The following is a 14,449-nucleotide window of genomic DNA, read 5'->3' on the forward strand; positions in this document are numbered from 1 at the left end:
CTGGGCAAACATCACTTCAGACAGGTGGGTGCAACAGATAATTCAATCAGGCTACTGTCTCCAACTAACATCTACCCCCCCCCAAACATATCACCCAAACAGCATCCAATGTCACAAGAACATCTGTTACTGCTAAAGCAGGAGGTGATCTCCCTCCTACAAAAAATGCAATAGAACCAGTTCCCCTGCACCAACAAAACAAGGGAGATTACTCCCTCTAATTTCTCATACCAAAAAAGGATGGCTCTCTCAGGCCTATTTTAGACCTCAGACCCCTAAACCTATACATACACTCAGACCATTTCCACATGGTCACACTTCAGCAGGTCCTATCTCTGCTTTCACAGTGCGACTTCCTTACTACCCTAGACCTCAAGGATGCCTATTTCCACATTCCCATTCCCAGCGCTCGCAGAAAATATCTCAGATTCGTAGTGGACGGTCAGCACTATCAATTCAAAGTACTCCCTTTCTGAGTCACCACAGCACCAAGAGTGTTTACCAAGTGCCTAGCGTTAGTGGCAGCACATCTAAGAAGACAGTAAATCCACGTCTTCCCATATTTAGACGACTGGCTCATAAAAGCCAGCTCATACAATCAGTGTGTACAACACACTCGCGCCACTATTCAACAACTTCACGACCTGGGGTTCACAATAAACCACGCCAAGTCCTAGCTGCAACCGTCCCACACGCAACACTACCTCGGTGCCACAATCGACACCTCAAGAGCGCTAGTCTATCCCAGTCCCGCCAGGATAGCAAGCATACAAGCTCTTCTCACCAAATTCCAACCGCAACACTCTCTTCCAGCTCGAGTGTTCATGCAACTCATAGGGATGATGCCCTCTTGCATATTCATAGTGCCTCATGCAAGACTTCAGATGCATCCTCTCCAAGAGTGCTTAGCACGCCAATGGAACCAGGCTCAATGTCAACTAACATCTGGTGTTGGTAGACGGTCGTACCCATCGCTCTCTGCAGTGGTGGAACACCAAGAAGCTTTCCAAAGGGCGACCGTTCCTAGAGCCGATCCTTCAAATAGTTCTGACGTCAAACGCATCGCTCTCCAGCTGGGGAGCTCACCTACTACATCACACAATGCGGGGCAGGTGGACACCTCAACAAAAGTTACTCCACATCAACCACCTGGAGTTACTAGCCATATTCCTAGCCTTAAAAGCATTTCAAAAACACATATCAGGCAAAGCTGTCTTAGTCCGCACCGACAACATGACAGCCATGTATTATATACAAAAACAAGGTGGGACAGACTCTCTGCAGCTCTCTCAGCTCGCACAGAGCATATGGAGGTGGGCTATACCTCAAAATATCTTTCTCCTATCCCAACATGTCCCAGGAGTCCAAAACACAATAGCCGATCTGTTGAGCCGTCAAACACAACAAATCCACGAGTGGGAACTTCATCCACAAGTTCTTCAACCGTTTTTTCAGATGTGGGGGCAACCACAGATAGACCTCTTCACCACCCAAGAAAACGCCAAATGCCCAAGCTTCGCCGCCAGGTGTCCTCACCCATTGTCCAAAGGCAATGCGATATGGAAGAACTGGTCAGGCAGATTTGCGTACGCTTTTCCGCCTCTCCCACTCATTTCTCTAGTGGTGCGCAAACTACAGCAACACTCCTTAAAGCTCATACTAGTTGCTCCAACTTTGGCCAGACAACCATGGTACACCACATTGCTGGAACTCTCTGTAGTTCCGCACCAAAAATTACACCTCTCTCCATGCCTCTTAACACAGAACCATGGAGAGATCCAACACCCAGACTCAGCTCAGCTCAACCTAGCGATCTGGCTCCTGAAGTTCTAGAATTCGGTTACCTTAACCTTCCTCCTGACTGTATGGACGTCATTAAAGAAGCTAGACGGCCTACCACTAGAGCATGTTATGCAGCCAAGTGGAAACGATTTGTAGTATACTGTCACAACAACAACAACACTGATCCCCTAGATGTGTCTATCCAACACATCATAGGCTACTTACTACACCTCCAAAGGTGCAACTTAGCCTACACGTCTATCAGACTGCATCTTGCTGCTATAGGAGCATATCTACAAAATAGACAACATCTCTCACTTTTCAGAGTACCTGCCATAAAGGCCTTTATGGAGGGACTCAAAAGAATAATTCCCCCCAGAGTACCACCTTCGCCTGTGTGGAATTTAAACATCGTTCTCACAAGACTAATGGGGCCTCCATTTGAACCTCTACATAAATGTGAGCTACAATTCTTAACATGGGAAACTGCTTTCCTAGTAGCCATTACTTCTCTACGAAGAGTTAGCGAACTGCAAGCACTAACCATTCAGGAACCCTTTCTGCAGATGCATCATAATAAGGTTGTTCGCCAAACTAATCCTAAATTCCTCCCTAAAGTCATGTCTCCCTTCCACCTCAATCATTCTGTGGAGCTGCCTGTATTCTTCTCGCAGCCACAAACAGTCGCAGAAAGAGCTCTTCACACCTTAGATGTCAAAAGAGCATGGCTGTACTACATAGAAAGAACAAAACCTTTTCCTAAGACCAAACAACTATTTGTGTCTTTCTCACCACTACACAAGGGCAACCCCATATCCAAATCTGGGATAGCTAGGTGGATTGTCAAATGCGTACAAATTTGTTACCACAAAGCAAAACGTACATTATCTGTTCCTCCTAAAGCCCACTCTACACAATAGATAGGGGCTTCAATTACATTTTTAGGGAACATTCCCTCAGACGATACCTGCAGAGCAGCTACATGGTCTACACCGCATACATTCACAAAACATTATTGTGTCGATGTGCAAACTAAACAACAAGCTAGTGTGGGGCAGGCTGTACTCAAAACACTATTTCAAACTACTGCAACAGATACTGGTGGTCGCTGCTAGGAGGGGATACTGCTATACACTCTATGCATAGTGTGTAATCTGCAGCTCATATGCCTCGAACAGAATATGCTACTTACCAGTGTGCATCTGTTCTTGGCATGTAGAGCTGCAGATGTACACACGCCCACCCGCCTCACCGGCTACCTTTATCTGTTCCAGTATCTTACTAGTATTATCTTATCTTACTTAGATACAGCATACATGGTCATCTTTCCTGTTTCTTACAAAGCTCCATCATTTCCCCACTGGCGAAAAACAATGTGAGGATGGAGCCGATGCCCATGCGCACTATGATCCAAAGGAGGAGTCACATACCTTGTGACTTCCAAAGACTTTCCAAGACAAAAACTAGTGCAAACATCCGGGCCCAACACCAGATGGCGATCTATGCATAGTGTGTAGATCTGCAGCTCTACATGCCAAGAACAGATGCATACTGGTAAGTAGCATATTCCTTTCCGTCCACGAGCAGCAGCCCTCACATCCGCTATATTAATATGGACAATCATAGGCCATTTCCCGACTGCCACGGGGCGACGCGCACCGCCATCAAAGTGCGCCCGCCACGGTGGCGGTGGGAGCCAATGGAGACTCACCGCCGTGCCGAATGGTGTCCGCCCGCTCCACAAATTAGGATGACTGAAACAAGCAGACGCACCGCAGCGGAGGTACCGCCCAACCAGAGACTGCGGAAGCTCGACAGCGGAGCGCGAAACCAGAGTCCCGGTCGTGACGGCCATGGACCCAGCTCTACACGTCTTTCCAGTGCTGTACTTGCTACATCACCAGGAACTCATGGATCGCCGCAGATGCCGCTGCAGGTATGCAACAACACAACACACAACACACGTGCAGACACGGTCAAAAACCACATCAGACACCCTAGGGGGGACAGGGACACATCCACAAGGGCACACATCACCCACCTGCCACAAAGTCACCCCTCTGCATCCTGGACACAGCTACCGCCACCATGCAGCAATGTCCCGTTCACATCACTGCAGCGGCGAATACAAGGGAATACATGCGTACAATGCAGAAGGCAGGGCCAGCGCCAGGCATGGGCAGGGCACAAAGACCACAGGGCCACACCTCCACCCACCACACACTAGCACACCCCCTGAAGGCACATGCCATGGGCCCCTTCTGTGCACCCCATGCACAACAACAAGCCAGATCAATACACACCCTGCACCACACAACAAACAAACATAAAGACACACTGCAGGAGTGGCTGGACAGGAACACACAATACACAGCACAGTAGCACAGGGCCAGGGAAACACACACACCACCACAACACCACACTCAGGGCAATAAAAATGAGGACAAGCACCAAATGAACACATACAAGGAATTAACATCCAAATGGACACACAGCCTACCAAGTCACACATACATACCACAGACTGACACACAGACACATACACACCCCACATGCCAACAGCAATGGAGCACAACAAATAGAAACCCAAAGTGGACTGCACACAAATGGAAGGCAATGGAGACACACAACAATCATGTGTACATCACATCAACACAAGGAACAGAGAACAACACCCTCACACCATCAAAGCACACATGGCTGCCACAGTGAGTGACCTCAAACCACAGACAGCTCAGTGCAACAACTTAGGGAGATAGCAAGGCAAACCACGTATAGGCACAAGGATGAAAGGAAGGCCCTGACGTCAAACTGAACAGCCACACATCCATACAACTACTTCACAGGAGTACACCAGCAGCACTACACACAGGGCCCATCTACACACCTCAGGACTGACAAACACCAGTAGGAATCTACACGCATTCCCCCTCACACCAGCAGCACACAACACCAGTGCCAAGCACACTGAAGGCTGGCAATACTTGCCAGTCAATACACACACAAACAACCACACACCCTAGAGTCAGCCGTAAACATCACACACACACACAGGGATGCCACCACAAATGTCGAAACAAATACAACAGACTAACACATAACCCAACAGAAACACACACAGAGCGACAACAACAACAGACATGCCCTGTGCAGCTAAACTGGGGAAAGGCAATGGGAGCACAGACACAACAGGAGTGCACAACCTCATCACTTAGCAACAATGCACAGACAACATACCACAACACACAAAACGTGCACCATCACAGAACAACACAGCCACATCAAACAAACAACAGATGCACAGGCAGAACAATCACATAGCAAACACAGCAGGACATCAGGTGATGCCCACCAGGCAATCACAAGGCAACATACACACACAGCACTGCATGCACAATAAGCTGTGTGTGCACAGCAAGCATACCAGCCACACACAGACATCAGTGACAGAACAGCAACCCACACAACACCATACAGCACAGCACAAAGACAACAGCACACCCAGGAAGTGAAGCAATAACACAGCCAACACACATACATCCAACACAACACCCAACAGAAGCACAAGTCTGGGACACAAAGGTGGAAGCAACTTGACCAGAGGACTGGGCAGCACACACAGTTGAACTGCATAGGAGCAACCATGACTGACAAACAGCACCGAACATCACACATGACCCATTGGGGAAATGCCCTGAGTGACACATTGGCCATGGCCAAAGAACTGCACCACAAAGCACAGTGTCACAAATGAAGTCATGGGGAGGAACACACACATTTAAACCAAGGGGACAGCTGACACCAAAGTGAAGTGTACTGCATGTCAGTAGGGGACATGACAGGAGTGTACCATACACAAAGAGAGGGAGTGCAGACCAACAATGGGTAGGAAGCTGAAGCACAGAAAGGGGATGGAATGACAACACACACAACATGCCACACTGAAGGCAAGAAGGCACCATGTGACAGCAATGCATGAGAAAACACAACCACAATGGCAGTGTGAAGCAGCAGGTCTGCACAGTCTCCACAAACAGCAACAAGACACATGGATGTGCAACAAAACACAACACTGACTTGCCAGTAACACTGTCTGCATACTCACAAGTGACAAAAACAACAAGTAGGAGTCAGACAGAACTGCAAGGACACACCAACACACTGCACAGTGCGCAACATACAACTCGCACATGGGCATACAACCACATCCACAGGGCTTAACAATCAAAACAACAGGCACACAACTCCTGGGTGACACGTGTGTATTTGACAGTGCAGAGGCATGTACACATCAACACTCCCTACAAATTCACCCCCTTCACACTGCACACTACCTGGCAATCCAAGAGCACAAATGGAAAGTAAGCCATGGGACTAGGATGACTGGCCATCACAAGATGACTACACACATATACCACTAGGCACACATAAAGGCAGAACATGCATACATGATGACCCTGGCCAGCCTGCCTGCAATACTGTGTGCAGAAACCCCCCTGCGCTGGCAGTGCCCCCAACCTGACATGTGTACAATATAGCCAACATAAACTACTTAAGTAAATGACTACTGCTATCCATTGTAAATTGACACCATTGGCCACACAAGTTTCTGGGTCAAGAAGAACTGAAGACCCTGTCACCCCTGAAAACAAAGAGAGTAAGTGAGCCCAAAAATTGACTATGTTTAAGTGGCACACAGACCATGTGGCACAGTAAACCATTTACACACAGCAAAAAACTTTATTCAGTAAGGACACTGACAAAATAGACAACAGTAGGAACTGTCTTTATTCACATATTGCACAGATAGGTACCATGAGAAGAGCAAGGCTCAAGATGCAGAGAATGGTCATGAGAAGCTGCACAGGCAGGAGGCACACAGCAGTGAACAACAAGGCCAGTGGGCAGGACAAAGTGCTGAGTGAGTCCATGAGAAGCTGCACAGGCAGGGGCAAAACAGCAAGGCCAGTGGCTAGTCCGAGGTGTAGAGTGAGTCCATGAGAAGCTGCACAGGCAGGGGGCACACAGCAGTGAACGACAAGGCCAGTGGGCAGGACAAACTACAGAGTGAGTCCATGAGAAGCTGCACAGGCAGGGGCAAAACAGCAAGGTCAGTGGCCAGTCCAAGGTGCAGATTGAGTCCATGAAAAGCTGCAAAGGCAGGGGGCACACAGCAGTGAATGACAAGGCCATTGGGCAGGACAAAGTACAGAGTGAGTCCCTGAGAAGCTGCACAGGGAATGTGTGCCACTACCATTCCATGTTCAGCAACACAGTCAGGGGCAACAATGTGCAGTACAGGCCCACCTGTGTGAGAGACAGGTGTGTGAGGGTGACAACCACTCAGAATTGGCTGTCAGGTGGACTGGGAGCTGGCTGTGTCTCGGGGACTGTCTGGGCACTTGACTGGGGAGAGAGCGAAACAGCTGAGGTTGAGCTATCAGTGGCTTGGCAAGCTGGAGGGCTGCTTGGACCAGGTGCTGTAGTGGCACGTGGAGGTGGAATCGTGCAGACGGGAGACTCAGTGTGGCTGGGAGATTGTGGAGGGGTGCCCTTCCAATTCTTGGGGATCCTAAATGGCTTGACTGACTGTGGATCAATGGGAAGTGGTGTGGGCACAGCAGGCACACTCACCACCACAGCTGCAGCAGGTGCAGGCACTTGCAGCCCCTCTGGTGATGTGCTGGACCCAGCGGAACACTTTTCCTGGCTTCGCCTCTGCCCCCCCTTCCCCTGTTTACTAGGTGTTACCCCTACAGTGCCCTCCGGCCCCTGCTTCACTGGGCTTGGAATGGGAGACGAGGTGGTTGGTGATTCTGCCTTGGAGCCCTTCTTAGGTGTACCCTTGGCATGCACCACCTCCTTGGTGGGCACAGACACTGTATGCTTCTCTTTGCACGATGCTTTAGGGGCAGGAGAGTCCTTGGATGGGGATGCCACTGAGGCATGTGTGCCTGAGGTCTGCTGCTTTGCTTTTTGTCAACTGGTGTCGCCTGACGGGCTTTTCTCCCTGCGCTCTGGGGTGGCTTTGGTCAACTGTGGGGATGGTGTCTGCGCCCGGGACCGCTTGGGTTGCTGCTGCTGTGTGCTTCGTGTGCTGTATCGTGACTTTGACGTATGTGGACCGTGGTCACTATCGTCAGACTTGGCCACTACCAGGGTGGTGGACAAAGGGACCGAAGCTGGACTGTGAGTATGTGCCTGTTGCAGGGCAGACGTCGCTGTTGATGACAAAGCCTGGACTGTCCGGTGCAGCCAACCCACGTCTGAATGTATGCCCTCCATGAAAGCAACAACCTGGGCCAATTTCTTGTCGTGGTCAATGAAGGCATTGAGGAGAGCTGTCTGGCCTACACACAGCTGGAGCAAAAGGTCCACAGACTCAGCACTGATGGCAGCAGGGGGGACAGGGGCAGCGGTGCCAGGGGTGAAGGACACTCTTCCCCTCTTACTGAAGCGGACACGGGCAGCACCAGAGGAAGTGGCTGGGAAGGTGGGCACTGGCCGCTGTGTGGTGGAAGGCAATGAAGAGTCCCCGTTCCCTGTGCCCGCCAACATGGATGCATCGCCGCTGGCATCGGGTGATGTGGTGCTTTGCGTCTCAGGCTGGGATTCCTCCAGCAGACTCCTGTCCCCCTCTGAGGCACTGGTGACATCTGTCTCGCTGGGCTCCTGTGCAGCTGTTGTGCTAGTTTCACCCCCACTGGTGTCCGTCTCCTGTCCATCCGTGACCACAGGTGATGCTGCATGAGAGAGAGAGAGAGAGAATGTAGGGTCAGGTCAGTGACAGCAACAGAACAAACATATGCAAGCAATGCATCGCAAAAGATTACCAAATCTACATGTTGCACACCACCCTGTGCAATCACATCGTGCCAACTCACTATATTGACTCAAGCAGTGTGTGGAAACTGGAAACTCAGGCAGGAGTGAGCCATGTGATGACCACACAGCACAACACCCTGCTTGTGGCTCTGTTCAAACAGACACAACTAGCTCTGAGCACACCTAGGGACATGATGGGGGCACACTACTTGTTGCCAATGACAGAACTGAATGGAACAGGAGGGGACAGCACAGACCCAGACAACAACATGACAGTCCACAATGGACATTAGCCCATGCCACCCACCATGTCGTACCTTGGGGACAATAAAATTGTGCACATTGTTGTCAGATGTGTAGGCCTCCCCAATCTGGGTGCATGCAATGGACACATTGATGAATGCACAGTCAGATCGGGCACACTGCTGTTCCCTCCCATGGGAACCCCAAGACTACCCCAATGCAGAAGAAACCTGAAGAGCACAACTCTGAATGTAATGTGAAGGCACAGCATCCAAATCACCTTTGTAAGTACAGGTACGGCAAATGCATGCCACCGACACCCAGGCCAGCAGCCACTTACATGCAACAGCATCACACTACCAACATCACATAGGCCAGCGCTGGCACAGGCTCTGTACACATTCTCTTTCAATTGAGGAACAACAGGTAACACTCCTCTTGGTAGTCTATCTGTACACATGCAGCCACTCCCAGCCAAAGTCAGACTCCCCAAATGCTCACCCCTGGCTTGCTGCTGATGCTCCTTCAAATGTGCATCCAGCTCAGGCTGTATCACCGCCAAGATGCGCCCCAATAGTGGTGTCATGCTGCGCCATGCCAAACGCCCAGTGCGAGGAAGCAGCCCCAAGGTCATCTCCGCCACATTCTTTGCCAGCCGGCTGATGTCGTCCCATCTCTTGTTTCAGTAGGTGCGCCATCCGTTTGAGAAACCCATAGCTTGCACCTTCGCTGCAATGGCCCTCCACACGGCCTTACGCTGGTGTACCTTGAGCTGCAGGCATGGGAGACGAGGGGGAAATGATCAGTGACACAGTGCCATGTACCGACATCTATCAGTATAGCAGCAAGATACAAAATCATTACATATCCAACGATATGTCAATCAGAGACTATAGTACAGTTCACATGGGACACCTGCATGGGAAAAGCTGATGTTAAAGCATGCAGGTGTGAGGGGGAACACAGTCCCTGCACATCTCACACACATGCAGGATGCCAGCACTGAAACACCTATGTAGCCTGCCCACATCTCCAGTCCATTGTTGGCTTGAGCAACACATACATCACATGTTAACCTGTGTTTGGGGGTGGACTCACTGTGTCCAAGACTGCGCAGTCATCAATGTCCCTGTCCTGTGAATAGATGAATGTGTCATGGTGGTCACATTGAGGGACATGATCTCACAAATACAAAATGCCATTCACAAGGGCAGATGTGTGCAAAATACAGTGCTGAGATGGCCGATAGCTGGAGTGCAATGTGAAAAGACTGATCCCACTGGAGACAGCATGCCAGGCAGTGCATGACACAACCCCACACTCCCAGGCACATACTGCATCAGTCCAACTACACGTGTGGCCCCCCTGCCCTACCCCATCACTGTTGAAGACTTACCACGACATTTGGGGCATCATATAGCCTTGGGTACTGTGTGAGCACCTCGTCCACCAGGACCTCCAGCTCCTCGCTCGTGAAGGGACAGGCACGGCTCTTCTCTGTCCTTGCCATCACTGTGGACATGAGACAACAGCGGCAGATTTGGGTGGTGAAGGGTCTCAGGCAGCAGTCCCTGGACGCAGCAGCAGGTGTGGGGTCTTAGGCAGCAGTCCCTGGAGGCAGCAGCAGGTGAGGGGTCTCTGGCAGCATGCTCTGGGAGCAGCAGCAGGTGAGGGGTCTCAGGCAGCAGGCTCTGAGAGCAGTGGAAATGTGAGGCTCACTCCCACACATATATAGCCCCCTGGGGTTGTTTCAAAGATGCCAAGCTGCAGCAATTGGTGGTCCAGGTCTGCCTCTTTCAAATGCAATCATGGCTCCCATTGGCTGTAAGGGCATGCTCCATGGCGGTGACACAACGCTGGGGCCCGGGCTGCGCTACCGTGATGTTGCATCTTTAAAATGCAGCCAATGTCCGCCTCCGTGGTGGCGGAGCACGCCTACCGCGATCTTCAAAATTGCATCATGCCACCGCAATCATGGCTCCCATTGGCTGTAGGGGCATGCTCCATGGCGGTGACACAATGCTGGGGTCCGGGGTGTGCTACCGCGATGGTGCATCTTTCAAATGCAGCCAATGCGCCCCTCCGCGGTGGCGGAGCACGCCTACCGCGATCTTCAAAATTGCATCATGCCACCGCTATCGAGCTTCGCGTTGGCTCTACGGCAAGCTCCATGGCGGTGACACACCGCAGGGGCCCGGTGTGCGCTACTGCGATTTTAGCGGCGAAGCATGCCAACCGTCATTTCCACATGTCTCCATGCCTATCAGTAACGCACTTGTGTGAATGGGGGTGCTGGTGACACACCGCCGGGGCCAGGCGGTAGCTACTGCGATGTAGGTGCCATACATTGACACGAGGCTCCACCATTCAGGTGGCGTAGCATGCCAACCGCCATTTTCACATGTCTCCATGCCTATCAGTACCGCAGTTGTGTGAATGAGGGTACTGGTGACACACCGCAGGGGCCAGGCGGTAGCTACCGCGATATGGATAGCGGAGCATGCCCCCCACCATTTGGGCATGTCTCCATGCCTATCACTGCTGCACTTGTGTGAATGGGGGGTGCTGGTGACACACCGCTGGGGCCAGGCGGTAGCTACTGCGATATGGGTGCCATACATTGACACGAGGCATCCCGATTCAGGCGGCGGAGCATGCCCACCGCCATTTCCACATGTCTCCATGCCTATCACTACCGCACTTGTGTGAATGAGGGTGCTGGTGACACACCGCAGGGGCCAGGTGGGAGCTTCTGCGATTTGAGTGCCATACATTGACACGAGGCTCCGCCATTCATGCGGCAGAGCTTGCCAACCGCCATTTCCACATGTCTCCATGCCTATCAGTACCGCAGTTGTGTGAATGAGGGTACTGGTGACACACCGCAGGGGCCAGGCGGTAGCTTCCGCGATTTGGGTGCCATACAATCGCAATGGCCATCTGTCAAACATCAACATGGTCAATGGAACATCATCGTGCACACGATGGCAATGTTCCATTTACTCCACTGATGGCTACACATGCCATGTTTGTGTGTGTGTTTCCTAGATTGGCCTGTACCCACTCACATGTCACTGATGGATTTGATGTTGGTGTAGGCAGGACAGTGTTGTTCTGGACTCTACAATGTGTACACATGTCCATGTGTTGAGGTGCAGTGACAATCACAGCGATGCTCGTCTCAATGAATAATGAACTATGTTGCATTGCCTCTCATGTCTGCTCATGCACACATTCGTCATTCCAGCGCCGACTGTGGTCAATGTGTTGTGGATGTGTGCCAGGTTGTAATGACGCATTGAGGTGTGACAGGTAAAGCAGCTAGGTATGAGACAGTGGGTTTGATTAGTTACACATATGCTGGATGCTATACTCCCAGGCGTGCCCATTTGAAATGTGGCCGTATCCCTATGTGCATTCACACTGACCAAGGTGGTGTTTGAGGTACTTGTCTTGTGTAAGTTGACAGGTGTGGCCTTTGTGTACATGAAGGTGTCTCTACATGTGAGCTGGTCTGTTAGTCAAGATTGATGTCAGTCATTGTTGTTGTTGAGTCATCCAGAAAGTGATGTGCTGAGCACATCTCATGATGTATTGCATTGACATGTGTTCACTATCATCTCCAATAGGAAGAGGCCAAATTTGATTTGTCACTTGACGGTGCTGGAGGACATAAAGGATGTTGCGATCATACGGAAATGCCACCTGGACAGAGCCACCCTGACAACCCTTTGTGATCTGTTGGAGCCCCACCTGCAGCCTCGCAGGACATATCCAACAGCTTTCACCCCTACTTATAAGGTGATGGCGGCCCTGCATTTTTTTGCCACAGGATCATTCCAGCACATGGTGGCCAGCGCAGGTGGGATGTCACAACCAATGTTCAGCATGGTGCTGCGTAATGTACTGTCCGCCATGATGCTATACAAGGACAGATACATCCATTTCCCCCGGGGTGCTGAATTGCCAGCTGTGAAGGGAGACTTCTATCCCCTTGGACACATCCCCAATGTTGTTGGTGCCATTGATTGCACCCATGTCAGGCTTGTGCCACCACAGGCAAGTGAGCACATTTACCGCAATCGCAAGCATTACCACTCCATCAATGTGCAGATGGGGTGCCTGGCATTTTTGACCATCACCCACGTGTGTGCCAAATGCCCAGGCTCTGCCCATGACTCCTACATCCTGTGGAACAGCATTGTGCCCCAGCTGATGGCTAATCTGCTTCCCGAGCGTGCATGGATTGTGGGTGAGTATGCCTAGTCGTGTGGCGTGCTGGGTGTGTGACCTGCTGCCCTCAGCCTCTGCGACATTGCAATGTCTATTTGTGTTTGTCATACCTAGCTGACTAAATATACCAACCGTCCCTGGTTGCTGAGCCCACTACGGAATCTCAGGACACTGGCTAAAGTCCACTACAATGAGGCCCGTGGAAGGACACGTCATGTGGTGGAGCGTACTTTTGGTCTGCGCAAGTCACGTTTCCGCTGCCTGGACAAGACCGGAGGTGCACTGGCATACTCGCCCGGGAAGGTGTCAGATTGTAGTGGCATGCTGCATGCTCCATGACCTAGCCATTCGCAAGGAGATTCCCCTGCTCCTGGATGATGGTGAGGACCGCAGGCCCCAGCCTGAAAACAAGTCGTGTCCAGTGATGAGGACAGTGGAGAGGAGGAAGGTGTTGACCTGCATGAACAGCTCATCACCCGCTACTTCACTTGAAGGTGGGTGTCAATGTGCAACATACCCATTGTCTGCTGATATTGCTGTGGTCGTGAAGGGGCATGTGAGAATTGTAGCAGCAGCCAGTTGTAGACTCAGCGGTGTTTGGCAATGTTTCTGGGACAGGTCATTTGGGAACATCTACAGGACATATATGTTGACACTTGTTGCCCATTGTGACATGTTCATGTTGGGTTATCCTGATGGTAGGGGTTGTGTGATGTCTGTGATGCCACACCCAGACCAGTGAAAGTAGTTATGTTGTGTTCCCCTAGGTGCCTTCGACTTCTCCTTGCCTATATACAGCCCATGCTCCTGGTACATTTTGAGCATGTTGAAGACTGTACATCCTGCAATAAAGACGGAGCAGACACAACAACATGTGTGTAAGGATATTTTATTTGCAATGGTGAGATGCGAGGGGGGGTGTACATTAACATTGGGGGGTGTGGTGGAGCAGTGAGTTGACAGTTGTGGTAGATGAGATAATCCGAGTAGTCACCACATTGATGTGGTGACGCAGTCCAACAGACAGATGCCATTCACAAGGCAGCGTGGGGAAGGACAATCCAAAAAGTCAATGCAGTGGTGGAGAGGGTTGAGATCATGGCTGGCTCCGTGACTGGTGTCTGGCAGGTGCTTGGCCTCCAGATACTCCCAGGGTCTTCTTGGGATGGCCCCTTCGTCATTTGGCAGGGGGGGGCCTGCTACAGGTCCAGTGGGGTCTGAGGACTCACCCCTCTCTGTGGGTGCAGGGGAGGATGGTGAACTGTCATCGTGCGGCCTACCAGAGGGAGGTGGAGGTGTTGTCTGTGGTGCATGCCTGTCCCTTAGTACCACCACTTGCTGGCCAAAGAGGTCCACGATTTGTCCC

At 51.2% G+C, this 14,449-nt stretch overlaps 2 protein-coding genes across 6 annotated transcripts in view; one reads left to right on the forward strand and one right to left on the reverse strand.

Annotated features, from left to right (window-relative positions):
* LOC146833388 (single-pass membrane and coiled-coil domain-containing protein 3-like) overlaps positions 1-14,449 on the forward strand; it is a 389,302-nt gene that overhangs the window by 338,242 nt on the left and 36,611 nt on the right. The window contains exon 4 of one of the 4 annotated variants that reach the window (XR_014960581.1): positions 13,851-13,942. The exons of the other annotated variants lie outside the window; for them this stretch is intronic. The gene's annotated coding sequence lies outside the window, so the exon portion shown is untranslated. Of the gene's footprint in view, positions 1-13,850; positions 13,943-14,449 lie in introns of those variants that run through there. 4 annotated transcript variants of the gene reach the window in all.
* Positions 6,607-14,449, reverse strand: part of LOC146833389 (uncharacterized) — a 195,860-nt gene continuing 188,017 nt past the window's right edge. For both annotated transcript variants that reach the window (XM_085601192.1, XM_085601191.1), the window contains 2 exons: positions 9,352-9,622; positions 6,607-8,525 (listed from right to left, as the gene is read on the reverse strand). In XM_085601192.1, coding sequence (XP_085457318.1) covers positions 7,762-8,525; positions 9,352-9,484 — 897 coding nt within the window. In that variant the 5' untranslated portion in view covers positions 9,485-9,622 and the 3' untranslated portion in view covers positions 6,607-7,761. The remainder of the gene's footprint in view (positions 8,526-9,351; positions 9,623-14,449) is intronic.

This window comes from Triturus cristatus, chromosome 4_2 (genome assembly GCF_964204655.1).
Source record: "Triturus cristatus chromosome 4_2, aTriCri1.1, whole genome shotgun sequence".
Lineage (NCBI taxonomy): Eukaryota > Metazoa > Chordata > Amphibia > Caudata > Salamandridae > Triturus > Triturus cristatus.